Here is a 16,141-nt window from a genome sequence, read left to right as displayed (position 1 = left end):
TTTAAATTACCATTTTTACTCACCATCAATTTGACTACGGGGCTACAGGTAATTCAAAAAGTTTAAAAACACTTTTGGTTGGGTTTAGTGAAGTATTTGGGCAAGTAGTTTAATAGATGATCTGTACGACAAGTGCCACCTCTTTGTGGATATGTACAAGAATAATGTGGCTCTGAAACATGTAACAAAACATACCCATATTAACATATTTTAGATTAGCTAAATTTTAAACAACACTGTCTAGTAGATTTGTCATCTGAAACATGCAACGAAACAAATCTGAAGCAAGGTATTTCACAAAAATGTAGGCTGATGCATGCATTTCCAATGTGCCTGTGCTGCACTAGTGGCCTTGTAATGTGCACTTAGGTGTCATTGACTTATAATTTAATTATAATAATAATAACTCATATTATTTAGAAATGGCGCCTTTCTGGACACTTCAGGTCACCTTAAAACAAGCATCAACAGATACACCAAAACAAATTAATAAAACAATTATTAAAAAATAAAACAATGCCAGACAAAATTATATATACATAAACAAATTATGCTTCCCAGAGATGGGTTGCGGCTGGAAGGGCATCCTCTGCGTAAAAACGTGCTATGTTGGTGGTTCACTCCCTTGTGGCGACCCCGGATTAATAAAGGGACTAAGCCGAAAAGAAAATGAATGAATTAACTTCATGTACAGTTGAAGTCAGAATTATTAGCCCCCCTTTTGAAATTTCTTTTCTTTTTAAAATATTTCCCAAATAATGTTTAACAGTGCAAGGAAATTTTCACAGTATGTTTTTCTTCTGGAGAAACTCTTATTTGTTTCATTTCGGCTAGAATAAAAGCAGTTTTTAATTTTTAAGCACCATTTTAAGGTTAAAATTATTAGCCCATTAAAGCAATTTTTCTCGATAGTCTACAGAACAAACCATCATCATACAATAACTTTCCTAATTACCCTAACCTGCCTAGTTAACCTAATTTACCTAGTTAAGCCTTTAAATGTCACTTTAAGCTGTATAGAAGTGTCTTGTAAAATATCAAGTCAAATATTATTTACTGTTATAATGGCAAAGATAAAATAAATCGTTTATTAGAAATTAGTTATTAAAACTATTATGTTTATAAATGTGTTTCTAAACAGAAATTAGGGGAAAAATAAATGGGGGCTAACAATAACTTTAACTGTATATCATAAAACATGAATATAATCGTGAAACATGGCTGTAATTTTTACCAGCCACAGCTGATTTTTGCCCTCATTTGGGAGGTTAATTTTATACTTGAATTATAAATATTTTTATACAATTTAGTCAAACGTTCAAAGGCATGATTTTAAAATAGTATTAACTTTATAAAGTTAGGAAAACCTTATCAAATTATCAAATATTATATTATAATTCAACATTAAATGTGTGTCCTATTTCAGGATTGTTGTTAATTCACCAGCAATTCAGAATCAGTTGAAAATGTCTAATCAAGTTTAAAAAGGACAAACTTTACCATTTACTAAACTGCACACACTCATTTGAACACTTTACTGCATGTCTTTTGCCTGTGGGGGAAACCGGAGCAAATGGAGGAAACCCACGTGAACACAGGGAGAACATGCAAACTCCACACAGAATGGACCCAGCCGGAGTTCGAACCAGCGACCTTGCTGTGAGGCGATTGTGCTACCCACTGCGTCACCTGCCCATTGTTATTATTATCATTGGTTATTGACACGTTATTTACATACATGTACAGATTTTTCTAAGTATCTGTGCTCTTTATTCTTATAATGATTACATAATTAACAGAATTAAATCCTGCTATTACTAAAACAATTAACAATTAATTAAAAACTAAAACAAGTTGTTTTTATAAAAAACTGTTAGTGGGCAAAACCTGGGCACTGGGCATAACCCCAGTGTCAGAAGAGTCTTCGCATGGATCCTGAAGGGCCAGCCTGTTCACCCGCCGGTGACCCACTCGCACACACATGCAGTTTCTCCACGATGGACGTCCAGCATTCTCCTAGACTGCAGCTCTGCTCAGGAAGTTTGGCCAGAGGAGAAATGGTTTGTGCCCAAATGGGTCTGGTTTCTCTCAAGGTTTTTTTTCCCTTTAGTTTCGTCAATTGGTGAAGTTTTGTTACTTACCACTGGCCTGCTTGTTTTGAGACTTGTGGAGATAAGCATGAATGGATTTGCTCTTCAGTGTTTGGACTGCCAGCAGTAAAAATTAAACGTCCTGAACTAAACTGAACGTTAACTCTGAAAACTGGACTGACACAGTTTCATTAGGGTATTTGCAGACAGACATTTTAAGTTTAGGCAGCCAGCCTCAGGGCTTCCGGTGGATTGGCAATCCCATAAAAAATTGCTTAGTTTAATTCCGCGCTGAAAAATCCAGCTTAAACCAGCCTAGGATGGTTGGCTCCTAGGCTAAAACCAGCCTGGTTTTAGAGGGGTTTTGGCCACTTCCAGGCTGGTTTCAAGTCATTTCCAGCCTGGTCTTAGCTGGTCTAGCTTGACCATCCTGGTTTAAGCTGGACATAACTGGTTTTGGCTGGGCTCCCCGTCTGAATAGGCTGGTCAAGCTGGTTTTAGCTGGTCTCTCTCTACAACCAGGCTGTTAATGGCTGAAAACCAGCCTGGAAGTGGTCAAAACCCCTCTAAAACCAGGCTGGTCGACCAGCTAAACCCAGCCAACCATCCTAGGCTGATTTTTCAGCAGAGATTTGATTATTTTTAAAAACAGCGATCTTCATCTCTTTTTGCACTTTTAAAACCAAATGGGTGCTCAATAAATCTATTTAACAGATTTTTTTGTATTACATTACAACATAAATGCTGTAAAAAGAACCTTATGAAATTGACAATAATCAACTTTCACTGGGAGTTCAAAAACACTAGCATATAATTGTTAGAACTTCTATAAGCTGCTTTTACGCAAAAGCGCTATAGAAACAAAGATCAATTGATTTGAATTGAATAACCTATCGCACATTTCATCGTGTCTAAAAAATATAATAATATTTGACAAATAAGTCAAACAAATAACAATATGTTGAAGTTTAGTGGTGGATCCTGCAGGCGGATCCAACGCCAACCATCAAGTTCAAAAAACAAATCAAAACAAACCAAACAAACCCTCGTTCGGGTAACGTTATGCTTTAAAACAACGTAGCCAATCAGCTAATGTAATAATTAACCCCTTTTATTAATTGAATATTTTATTGCGTTTACGTTTCATCAGTCAGTCGAACAAATATGCGCTATTCATATTATTATTATTATTTGGTTAAATTAAAGAACGATTTGCTATAGCAATACCCATTCACTCAAGAGTGCAGAGAGTTTTGTCGCGTCCAGCTGCTAGTGGGTAACGTTAGGATAGATTGGTGCTGGCTGGCGTCATGATTTTATATCGTTCAGTCAAACGTTTAGGATCCTCCTTCATTCTCTTCACTAAGTGCGCTCCTCCTGCACTTCAATTCTTATTCTTGTAGCTTTACTTTTCTGCTCAAAAACCGGATATGTTATGATTTCCCTTTCATCTCATGGACTAACAGACTGTAAAGGTACACTGGGTTAAATTGCACTAGGATATATCATGTCATCTCAGGGGGACCTCAGGTGTTTATTTGGATTTGTTGCTCTGTTGGGAATTTTAACGGGGAAAATCTCTGGAATTCATGGAAAAGCAACTGTTCATATGGATGGATCACAGAGACGCCAAAAACAAGAGTCCCTGAGAGGGTGAGTCTTATGCCAGGCATTCAAACTAATGCTGATATTATTAGTAGGATATAAGACTGTGTTATGTGGGCTTCTGTGAAACACATTCTGTGTTTTATAGGAGCATGTGTCAAAGAGACATGAACAGTTTCCCCTTTGAGCTTTTAGACTAGCTCTTATAATTGTTGGCATGTGGAGAATTATTTTGTTGCTTTGTCTGAAAGGTGAATATACTTTCGAAGCTCATCACAGTTTTCTTTTTTAAGCCCTAATGTGTGTGGATCTCGTCTGCAGTCCTTCTGTTGTCCAGGCTGGAAGACTCTGCCTGGGGGCAACCAGTGTGTTGTGCGTAAGTCCACATCCAGATGTGCCTCACTCTCTCAGTTCATTGGGTGTGCTTTTGAATTTGATTTTCTAAATAAAATAAAATACTCTTTTTATTAGAGGAAACTACAACTTAAACCATTATTAAGTCTTAATAAATACTGGATATTTCTTCCGAGTCTATAAAACAAGTTTAGTTGAAGTTAAATAAAATCAATATTAATTTAATTTAAAAAAAAGCTTTTAAAAAATACTAAATTAACTTCTATTTAACTATAATATATTAAATTAAATTAATTGGAAATAAACAACAGACTATAAACAATATTACAGTTTTTCTAAAGTTCACTTGTACATAATGTAAAATTAATAGTATTTTTAAATATGCAACCTCAAAACAAAATCCGCAGTAAGTAACAACTCAATGTTTACATGAACTAATAACAATAAAAGTGACTTCAATCCTAATTTTCAGCAACAAAAAATCTATATTAACAAAAAATCTATATTAACTTGAGCTCAAACTAAAGTAATTGTCAATTGTACACATTAAAGAAATAAACTGACCTAAAGAGAGGGAAGGATGTCTTATTTAGATGTAAATTCTTTCTTAAGTGAGATCCTTGCAGTTAATTTCAGCAGTCAGTTGTAGTTTTTGTCTTTTTGTTTAGACTGCCAGCAAAAATTTATATTTTTTACATATCCATATTTTATCTAGATGCATCTTTTAAAGTGTGGACAGCAAAAAACAAAACAGAACAACAACAATAAAATAAATACTGAACCTAATTCCAAGTCTGATTTAAAGCAGATCATAAATGGCATTTAAATTTGACATTTTTACTGTCTTTGAATACAATGATTTGAAAAAGTATTTGCCACCTTTCGATTTATCCTTTTTTTTTTGTTTGGATATTGTTTTGCACTTTATTGTTTCAGATCATCAAACTAATTTAAATATTAGTCAAACACAAAACACAAGTAAACACATAATGCAGTTTTGAAATGAAGGTTTTTACTATTAAGAGAAAACAAAATAAAAAATACATAGCCATATGTTAAAAAGAGTTTGCTCTCCTGTTAAAACATAGCTTATCTCTGGTGTATCACACTTGAATTCTCCCTAGCCTGATTACTGCCACACCTGTTCCTAATCAAGAAATCACTTAAATAGGACCTTAAAAAGTGAAGTAGACCAAAAGTTCCTCAAAAGCTAGTCATCATGCAGAGATCCATTCATTAATTTTCTTTTCGGTTTAAGGCTGATTTATACTTCTGTGTCAAGCGCACGTGTATGCTACGACGCAGCATATGCGTGGACACATAGCCTTTTCTGTGGCCGTTGGCGATGCTGACGCGCACCTCTCAAAAAATGTAACTACACGTCGCAACGACGCATATCGCAAGCTCTGTGATTGGTCGGCTTGGTAGCGCTGACAAGTGTGGGCGGAGATGAGAGCCGCGCGAGCCCGTTGCAGTGATTGTGGAGTCCCGTGAAGGAGCTCCGGATGGATACTGTTGTCTTTTGTTTACCTTAAGATTAAACTTGTTGAGACTTCCGGTGGCGCTATGACCAAGTAAGCAGCATAAAATTGAGCTCCGTCAAAATAAAAAAAGTCAAGTGGTAACTTTAATTCCTAACACTTTGGTTGAAGTAAAATCAAGACCATCAACATAATGAGCTCGACTTCAAGACATAAGACGAGTAATAAACTCGACAATAAGAAGGAAAGGGAGGAAAAACGGAGAACGCCGAGCCCAGTTAGCATCGAGAAGGCTAACGCTAGCAACGAAATGAAGCTAGATCCAGACGTGCTTGAAGAATTAAAGAAACTTCGCAAGGAAAATCAAGAAGGACACAGTCAGACAAAGATGTGCCTCGAAAGAGTGGAACAAACAGTCAAAGATATAAAGGACCAACTTATTGAACACGAAGAAAGAATTGAACGGGCAGAAGAAAGAATAAGCATGGTGGAAGATACATCACGGCGACACCAAAGGGCGATAAAATACCTGCTTCACCGCGAATGGGATCTAACTGCAAAGTGTGACGAACTTGAAAATAGAATGAGGCGCAACAATATCCGAATTTATCAAGTGCCAGAAGGAAGTGAAGGAAAAGATACGGCGGGATTCGTGAAGAAGTTGCTAGATGAAGTACTTAATTTACCGTCAGAAATTGACATTAAGATTGAGAGGGCGCATCGTTCACTAATGCAGAAACCAACGGACACGACAGCCCCCCCGAGATCTATAATTGTCAGATTTCTGGATGCAGCGGTGAAAGACGCGATCATCAGACAAGCGTGGAGCCAAGGTCAGATTCATTTTCGGGAAAAGCGAATCTTCTTTGATCAAGATTACTCCCCTGACCTTCAAAGGAAAAGAGCGAAAGTCTACGAAGCCGTCAAACAACTAAAGAAGAAAGGAATACAGGCAAAATGTGTTTACCCGGCACAACTAAGACTGAAACTTAGCAGCGGCGAGAAAACATTTTCAACGCTGAAGGATGCGACTACACAACTGAAAGAACTCGACATTGAAATACGCTGTGGAGAGAGAGAAAGAATGGAAGAGGAGTTGAAAGAAAAGCCGGGAAATAAAAGGAGAGAACGAGACACAGTATTGTCGACAAGCGACATAAAGGCTTTGATTCAAGAAGGGTAGATTCGGTACTTCAAAACGGGACAATAGTTTTCTTGCTTTCTAAGTAATTCAGGAAGGTGCGTTCCCGCTTGTGTTAGGAGTTTAAAATATGACTATAAATTTTATAACTTTACAAGTTCTGTTGCCATACGTATACAAGTGGTATGTTAAAGTTTTGACGGACGCTAAATTTTAAATAGGAAATGAGTGAAATGCACTCAATCAGACCTCTTATCTTTTACACGTACTTTAGTGTAATAGGGGTTTCAATAGCACTGAGTGCTATATCTTCCCCGGAGAGGATGGACCACGCCTCTCTGCCATACAAACCTGGATTAGATGCAGAACACGTTCGAAAACTGCGTCTAATGGGACAAATGGAAGTTCAGTTCAGTTCTGTTCAGTTTACGGTTATTGAGGGAATTGTTTTTCATTTTCTTTTTTTTGCTCTTTGCTGTCATTTCAAGTGTAGACATACAAACATAAGGAGGAATGCACATCTTAACGTAATTAATGAACATGGAACTATTGAATGTGGTTAGTTACAATATAAACGGAATTAATAATCCTATAAAAAGGAAGAAAATCTTTAATCAGTTAAAAAAATGGCAGTGTTCAATAATATTATTGCAGGAAACACATTTATCAGAGATAGAACATTCCAAATTAAAAAGAGAATGGGTAGATCAAGTGTTTAGTTCATCATTTGAAAATAACAAAAAAAGAGGAGTAGCGATCCTATTTAGTAAAGCGGTGTGCTTTAATAGTGAACAAATATTTAAAGATAAGGATGGGCGTTATGTTATGGTGATTGGATCAATTGGAGGTGTAAAGATAACAATTATAAACATTTATGCCCCAAATGAAGATTGTCCGCTTTTCTTTAGAAAAATAGCAGCACTTTTAACAGATAAAAGTGAAGGGATTTTGATTATGGGAGGGGATTTTAATTCTATATTGAATTCTAAACTGGACAGATCACCAATATTAATAAAACCACTCTCTAAAACTTCCAAAGAAATTACAAACTTGATGAATGAAATGGGATTAGTGGATGTTTGGCGATTTTTGCACCCTAAGGAAAGAGACTTTACATTCTTTTCACATGTGCACGGAAGCTACTCAAGAATAGACTATTTTTGTATACCAAAAGCAGATATATATAAAGTAAAAGAGTGTAGAATTGAACCAGCCACCATTTCAGACCACAATCCAGTTATTATGAAAATTAACCTGGGACTAGACACGCAGTTTAGATATTGGAGATTGAATGTCTCATTGTTAACAAACACTCAAACAAAAAAAGAAATACAAGAAGCATTAAAAGAATACTTTTTAATTAATGATGATGGTAATGTCTCCCCTTCAATATTATGGGATGCAGGAAAAGCCACAATAAGGGGTAGGATTATATCTATTGGGTCTCAATTAAAAAAACAAAGAAACTTAAAACAACAAGAATATGAAAACGAAGTAAAAAGGTTAGAGAGAGAACACAAAATAAATAAAAAAGAAGAAACACTTAAAGAGTTAAAAGAACTTAAGCAAAAATTAGATGAAATACTAACGCATAAAGCAGAAGGAGCTCTTAGATACATAAAAAGAAATTACTATGAAATGGGAAATAAAGCTAGTAGATTATTGGCTTTTCAACTCAGGAAGGACCAAGCTAGCCGTATTGTCCCAAAGATTAGACACCCGGTGACAAAACAAATTGAGACACAACCTAAAGCAATAGCTGACATTTTTGCAGAATATTATCAACAGTTATATAAATGCCAAGACCAAGAATTAAAAAAAGAAAAAATTTTGACATTTTTGAAACCACTTAATCTGACAAAATTATCAAGTGAAAAAGCAAATAGATTAACAGACCCCATAACAGAAGATGAAATTAAAGAAACAATCATTAAATTAAAAAACAATAAATCTCCAGGAGTGGATGGGTTTTCTGCAGAGTATTATAAGGTTTTTGTGAATGATCTTACCCCAATATTATGCAAAGTATACAACTACGCGCTAAAATCACATGATCCACCAAAATCATGGTCAGATGCTATAATTTCAGTATTGTATAAGGAAGGTAAAGATCCTACGCAATGCAATAGTTATCGTCCTATCAGTCTTTTGTGTGTAGACTACAAAATATTAACATCTATATTGGCGAAACGGATTCAAAATTGTATAAAAGATGTAATAAAACCAGATCAAACTGGATTTATTCAAAACCGACATGGAACTAATAATGTAAGAAAGACATTAAATTTACAATCCATAGCGGTAAAAAGTAAAAAGAATGCAATGCTTCTCAGTCTTGATGCTGAGAAAGCTTTCGATAGAGTTGATTGGCTATTTTTAGAGCAAACACTGATAGAAATGGGTTTTGGAGAAAAATTTGTGGAATGGTTCAACATATTATATAAAGAGTCAAAATCAAGAATAAGGGTGAACGGTCAGTGTTCCAAATTCTTTGGGGTAGAAAGAGGAGTTAGACAAGGGGACTCTCTGTCTCCTGCTTTATTTGCTTTAAGTATTGAACCATTAGCAGAAGCCATACGTCAGAATACAGCCATTCTAGGAATAGAAGATGAAGGGAGATCGGTTCATAAAATAGCATTGTTTGCAGACGATGTATTGTTCTACATAGAAAACCCATCACATTCCATTCCCCCACTTATGCAGTGTTTGCATGAATATGGACTAGTCTCAGGGTATAAAATCAATGAAAATAAATCTGAAGCCATGATGGTTTCTGGGGTTTGGCCTCCTCAGCTTAATGAGCAGGTTTCGTTTCATTGGTCAAAGAAAGGATTTAGGTACCTGGGTATCATTCTTACCCCCAAACCTAGCCAGCTTTTCGACGCAAATTATACAAATCTAATAAAACAAGTTAAAAATGATTTAAAAAGATGGGAGCTTCTTCCTCTCTCATTACTGGGTAGAATTGAGGTAATAAGAATGAACATACTACCCAGATTTCTTTTTTTGTTTCAGTCTCTCCCAGTAAATGTGCCTGTCTCAGAATTTAATTCGTTAGATAAAATATTTGGAAAATTCATATGGCAGAAAAAGAAAGCTAGGATAAAATATAAAACATTGCTTTTATCAAAAGATAAAGGAGGTTTAGGCTTACCAAATCTAAAATATTACTACTGGGCAGCTCAATTAACCGCAATAGTAACTTGGATTAAAAATAATAAAGAATCAAGATGGGTCGAAATTGAACAAAGCACAATAAAAGAGACATCACTGTCCGTTCTACCTTTTATAAATGTAAAACAGGCTCCAAAAATTAAAATAGATAACCAATGGATAAAACATACTCTAAAAATTTGGAATAAAATAAAAAAAATGTTTGGGGGTCTAGAATCTATATCCAGGGCCATGCCTATAGTAGGAAACATTGAGTTTCTCCCATCTGTGTGGGATGGTGGATTTCGAATATGGGCAGATAAAGGTCTTATAACAATAAATCAGTTATTCGTTGGAAAAGAAATTAAATCATTCTCACAACTCCAAGAACAATTTAATATTTCACCAAAAGATATGTATAGGTTCTTCCAAATAAGACATTACATTACAAACCATAAAGAAAAAGCTCTAATCATGCAAGAACCAAATAAAATAGAGGAATACTTCATAAATATTACAGAAAAAAACACTCCAGCTAAAAATCACGTCTCCCATTTATACAAAAGATTACTAAATAATACTGTACAAAATACAGATCACGTTAAAGGAAAATGGGAACTAGAACTAAATACCATAATCGAGGATGAGGTCTGGACTGAGTTATGTGAAGGATGTCATAAAGGAATTAATAGTCAATTGTGGAAAGAATTTGATTGGAAAGTAAAAATGAGGTACTTTAATACTCCTTTTGTAATTTCTACATACGTAAAAGGACCATCGGTAGCTTTGTGTTGGAGAAAATGTGGTAAAATTGGAGACCATACCCACATTTTTTGGGACTGTCCTACGATTCAAGAGTTTTGGAAAAATGTTAAAAAAGAAATAGATAATATATTAGATAGGGAGATACCCCTCGATCCAGTTGTGTGTTTACTGGGAGCACTGCCCAAAGAGATGTTTGATAAGGAAGCAAGATTTGTCCTAAGGATATTATTACTGGTTGCAAAAAAAATGATAACAGTACATTGGATGGAAGAAAGTTCTCCAAAAGTGTCTCAGTGGATTCAGAGACTTAAACAGGTCTATATAATGGAAAAAATGACTGCATGTCTACAGATGAAAACTGATATTTTTCTAAGGAGGTGGAAAAGTATTAAGACATATTTGGAAATGTATATTTAGAGATTGCTTAACCTCACCTTAACATGACTGTTATTTGATGTAACTATGCAATACAATGTAACTTGATGTACAGATGTATCCCCTGGAAAGTAATTATGATGGCAACACCTTTTATTTTAATTTTTTTTTTTTCTTTATTTTTTATTATTATTATAATTTCATTATTTATTTTTATTTATTTATTTTTTTAGGTACCCCCTCGTGTGTAAGGGGTAAAAATTTTTGGGGAAGGGGTTGTTCTGTAAAATAAATACATAGAAAAATCTTAAATAAAAAGTTTCAAAAAAAAAAAAGATTAAACTTGTTGCACGTCTGCCAATTCCAGCCTCAAAATGAGCTAGTTTGAGCCACTTGTACATTAAGGACGCGTTCGGAAAAAAACAAAACACCAGCGAAAAAAATTGACACAGAGGAACAAAAACACCTACTGCTAGCTAGTGTTTCAGATGTGTTATTGCAGAGCAACAAAAACAGCACACAGAAGTATAAATGCACTTCTACGTGCATTGCATGCGTCGTGGGTCACACCGATCACTTGAGGCAGAAGTATAAACCAGGCTTTAGTCTCTTTAATAATCAGGGATTGCTACAGTGGAATGAACCGTCAACTTATCCAGCATTATTGTTTTATGCAGCCGATACCCTTCCAGCTGCAACCCATCACTGGGAAACACTCTCATTCACATCCATACTTAGCTTAACCAATTCACCTAAAGCAGATGTTTTTGGGCTTGTGCGGGAAAATGGGGCACCTAGGAGGAAACCCACATGAACACGGGGAGAACATGCAAACCACACACTGAAATGCTAACTGATCCAGCTGAGACTCGAACCAGCGACCTTCTTTCTTTGAGGTGACATCGCTACCCACTGTGCCACCGCGCCACCCCTCAGAGATTCAAAAAAATTAAAAACAATTGAGAAAGAAAATAATCTACCAGTCTGGAAAAGATTATAAAGCATTTTCTAAAGAGTCTATAGTCCCTTTTACACATACAGACCTTTCCGGAAAATTACCTGCAATTTTCCGGAAAGGTTGTATGTGTTAACAGGCTCTTTTTGAAAATACCTGTAAAATCATTCTGGCTATTTTCCGGAAAGAGAAGTTGTAACATTACCGGTAATTTGCTGGAATGCTGCGCTGTGTGAATGCAGAAGGAAGATTGCCGGAAAGAGTGCGTCCACGTCTAGAACGTGCTGACGTGAGACACCTGCTTTAGCCAATCAGAACAGTCAGACGCATTCACCTGCGCGTGGTTTATGAGAATAAAAGCCTTTGAATATTTTTCCAGACACCTTTAGCTGCTAGATGTTAGTCAGATAACAATTCTATGTTCCTTCTTAATGCTAACTGTGTAAATAATTATCGATAAAATGTTTATGATAATCTGTTGTTTGTTTACCTTCAAGCTTTGCGTGTGCCCGTGAGCGCCCATAGCGCCAGCACACACACATATCATGAACATCTCGACATGCGAAAGTGTTCCTCTATATGTTTTCATTGGAGTTGTACTCAATACGGATCCATCCAAAGAGTTTGTAATGTTGTCAAATGTTTACAAACACAAGCGCAGCCGTTTAGAGGTCATTTCTGGTTAATGATGTCAGAATTTACGGACATTTTGCGATGAATGTGTGAATGCTCTTTTCCGGAAAAATTCCGTAACGTCCTCGCCTGTGTGAATAGCGCTTTTTTGAATTTACCGGTAAAGTCATTCCGGAAATTTTCCGGATATTTACCGGTATCACTGTGTGAAAGGGGCTATTATCTACAAATAGTGTCCGTCAGACCAAAATTACCCCAAGAGTGCAACTCATCCAAAAGGTTACAAAAGACCCCACAACAACATTCTAAGAACTTTAGGCCTCTTTTGCCTCAGTTAATGAGCTCATGACTCCACTATAGGAAAGAGACTGGGCAAAAATGGTTTGCATTTAAAAAAGGTGAAGTTCCAAGGTGAAAGCCACTGCTGAGCGAAAAGAACATAAAGGCTTGTCTCAGTTTTGTGAGAAAACATCTTAAAGATTCCCAAGACATTTGAAAAAATACTCTGTGGACTGACAGGTCAAAAGCCTAACTTTTTAAATGGTGCGCATCCCACTATGTCTATTTCAGAAAAAGAACATCATATCAGCAGTAAAATGTGGTGGTGATAGTGTGATGGTCTGGAGCTGTTTTTCTGCTTCAGGACCTGGAAGACTCTGATAATTGGAAACCATTAATTCTACAACAGGACAATTATTTAAAGCACACCAGCAAGTCCACTTGTGAATGGCTAAAGAAAACCGAAGGAAGACTTTGGAGTGGTCAGAATCTTATTGAGATGCTGTGGCATGACCTTAAAAAATTCACCAATTGGCGAAAGTGAAGGATAAAAAAACCTTGAGAGAAACCAGGCTCAGTTGGCCACGACCATATCTCCTATGGCCAAACGTCTTGTGCAGAGCTGCAGTCTAGGCGCTGGGGGCTGGAGAGCGCTGGACATCAGCGAAGACTCGTCTGTCCCTGGAGTCTCACAGGAATGTGTCTCATGCTCTCTACTCCTCCATGATACAGCAGCTGCTCAGGATATGGCTTGGTCCCGGATTATGGAAGTCTTGGGATTATCTCTTTGCAGGTCTTGGATCGCGTCAGTGGTGCTGCATAATCTCTGGGGGCCTCGGGATGAGAATCCCCAGGTGGAAATAGATAATAAAAGAGAATAGTTAGTGTAGCTGCTGTTCATAGTGTATATAAACGAGATGCAAAAACCTGCATGGAGCACATTAATGAATCTTACTAATATGTGATGCAATGAGTATATTCTTTACTAAAAAGATAGGTCTTTAATCTAGTGTTGAACTGCAAGGGTGTGTCTGAGCCTCGGGCATTATCAGGAAGGCTATTCCAGAGTTTAGGAGCCATAAATGAGAAGGCTCGACCTCCTTTACTCGACTTTGCTATTCTAGGTACTACCAGAAAATGCACAAAAATGCATTTGGGAGGCTACAAAAAAGAGTTTAGATTTTTTGTTTCCTCTTAATAATAAAAACATTTATTTAAAACTGTTTACATGCATATGTTGAGATGCCTACCTTGTTACCAACAATGCAGATAAGTTGGTTTAATCTGGACAAACAGTTAATTTATTTGCAATTCATAGTTTAGATAGTCTATCTTTCTGTTTTTGTTGTTTTTCTTTCCCCTTTAGATTCTATTTGGTATTCAGCAGGTGTTCATTAATGACATGGTGTGCTCAGAAAGTGTCAATTTATATTGTCTTTGTTAAGGTGGAAGAATACAGACTTCAAATAAATTAAACATATCAAATTTTAATGAAAAATATAAGGTTTTTGACCTGATTAGACAATAGGCATGGGAAGATAACCGTTTTTAAGGTATACCGCAGTTTGAAAAAGTCAAGGTTTTAAAATCGCCAAATTTTTCTGCTATACCATTCTTAAGGTATGCGTGAGTTATTATTTTTTTTACGTTTTGTTTTAAGTTTTTTAGAACAGCATTATCTCCAGCAAAGAATATATCCAATATGCCGTCTTAAATTGAAATGAAATCTGTGTTTTTGGAAACTAATGAAAACAGCAGAATTCAATGATTCATTGAAATTATTTAGCCTGACATGTTTACTGCTTCAAAATGTTATAAATGTTTCTCAAAAATAAAATATTTTGTCTTAAAAATGGAAAAAAGAAACAGATTTTTTTTTCCCAAGGTTATCATACCATAAGAATCTTATACCGGCCCATGCCTATTAGACAATTTGAATGAAAGATGCATAAACAGATTCAAACTAAAGTAAAATTTGAGAAAAGTATTAACAATGCAGACAATCACTATAGTGTTCAGTAGTGTTTAGTAGATGTTGAATTTATGTGATGTATCTACACTTATGTTCCTTTACTCCTATAATAACCCTGGTGAACTTGAGGTCAACTGACTTCATACATTTGCTAAAATATTTAAAAGAAAATGACTTTACAATGTTTGTTAACTGCAGTGACATGTTCTGTTAATATTTTGTCTTGCTCTTTATTGCAGCTATTTGCCGGAGTGACTGTGGGGATGGTTTCTGCTCCAGACCTAACATGTGCACATGTCCTGGTGGACAAACAGCTACAACCTGTTTTACTAAATCATGTATGTTTTGACATTATACTGTTTATTTCGCAGATACACTAGGCACGGAAAGTATTCAGACCCCTTTAATGTTTCACTCTTTGTTATATTGCAGCTATTTGCTATAATAATTTAAACTATTTTTTCCTCATTAATGTGCACAGAGCACCTCATATTGACAGAAAAATAAATAATTGTTGGTATCATTTTTGTAGATTTATTTAAAAAGAGAAACGGAATTATCACATGCTCCTAAGTACTCTGACTCTTTGCTCAATATTTAGAAGAAGCACCCTTTTGATTTAATACAGCCTTGAGTCTTTTTGGGAAAGAAAGGAACAAGATTTTCCACACCTGGATTTGGGAATCCTATGCCATTCTTCCTTGCAGATCCTCTCCAGTTCTGTCAGGTTGGATGGTAAACGTCGGTGGACAGCCATTTTTAGGTCTCTCCAGAGATACCCAATTGGGTTTATGTCAGGGCTCTGGTTGGGCTATTCAAGACCAGTCACTGAGTTGTTGTGAAGCCACTCTTCGCTAAGCTATGTGCTTAGGGTCATTGTATTGTTGGAAGGTAAATCTTTGGCCTAGTCTGAGGTCCTGATATCCCTGTACTGGCCACATTAATCTTTCTCTTTATTACAACCAGTCTTCCTGTCCCTGCAGCTGAAAAACACCCATCACAGCATGATGCTGCTACCACCATGCTTCACTGTTGGGATTGTATTTGACATGTGGTGAGAAGTGACTGGTTTTCTCCACACATAAGGCTTAGAATTAAGGTCAGAAAGTATATCTTGGACTCATCAGACCAGAGAATCTTATGTTTCATAATTTTAGCAAACTCCATGCGGGCTTTTATGTGTCTTGCATTGAGAAGAGGCTTCCGTTGGGCCATAAACTTTCTCCCATCTTTCTACTGCATCTCTGGAGCTCAGCCACAGGCATCTTTGGGTTCTTTTCTCACTCTTCTCCCCCGATAGCTCAGTTTGGCTTGATGACCAGTTTTTGGAAGTTCAAA

At 36.2% G+C, this 16,141-nt stretch overlaps 1 protein-coding gene across 8 annotated transcripts in view; it reads left to right on the top strand.

Annotated features, from left to right (window-relative positions):
* Positions 1-3,164: 3,164 nt before the first annotated feature.
* The window catches only part of fbn2 (fibrillin 2), a 168,163-nt gene continuing 155,186 nt past the window's right edge, over positions 3,165-16,141 (top strand). For 7 of the 8 annotated variants that reach the window (XR_015500924.1, XR_015500923.1, XR_015500921.1 and 4 more), the window contains exons 1-3: positions 3,466-3,743; positions 3,989-4,071; positions 15,043-15,141. Coding sequence is in view for 4 of the 8 variants with exons in the window: in XM_087270314.1 (XP_087126440.1) it covers positions 3,598-3,743; positions 3,989-4,071; positions 15,043-15,141 (328 nt within the window). In the remaining 4 variants the exon portion in view is untranslated. Of the gene's footprint in view, positions 3,744-3,988; positions 4,072-15,042; positions 15,142-16,141 lie in introns of all 8 variants that reach the window. The other variant, XM_087270319.1, reaches the window with a different exon arrangement.

Source organism: Danio rerio, chromosome 10, assembly GCF_052040795.2.
Source record: "Danio rerio strain M-AB ecotype USA chromosome 10, GRCz13ab, whole genome shotgun sequence".
NCBI lineage: Eukaryota > Metazoa > Chordata > Actinopteri > Cypriniformes > Danionidae > Danio > Danio rerio.
The sequence above is the reverse complement of the archived record's forward strand: the minus strand, read 5'-3'. Positions and strand labels throughout refer to the sequence as shown.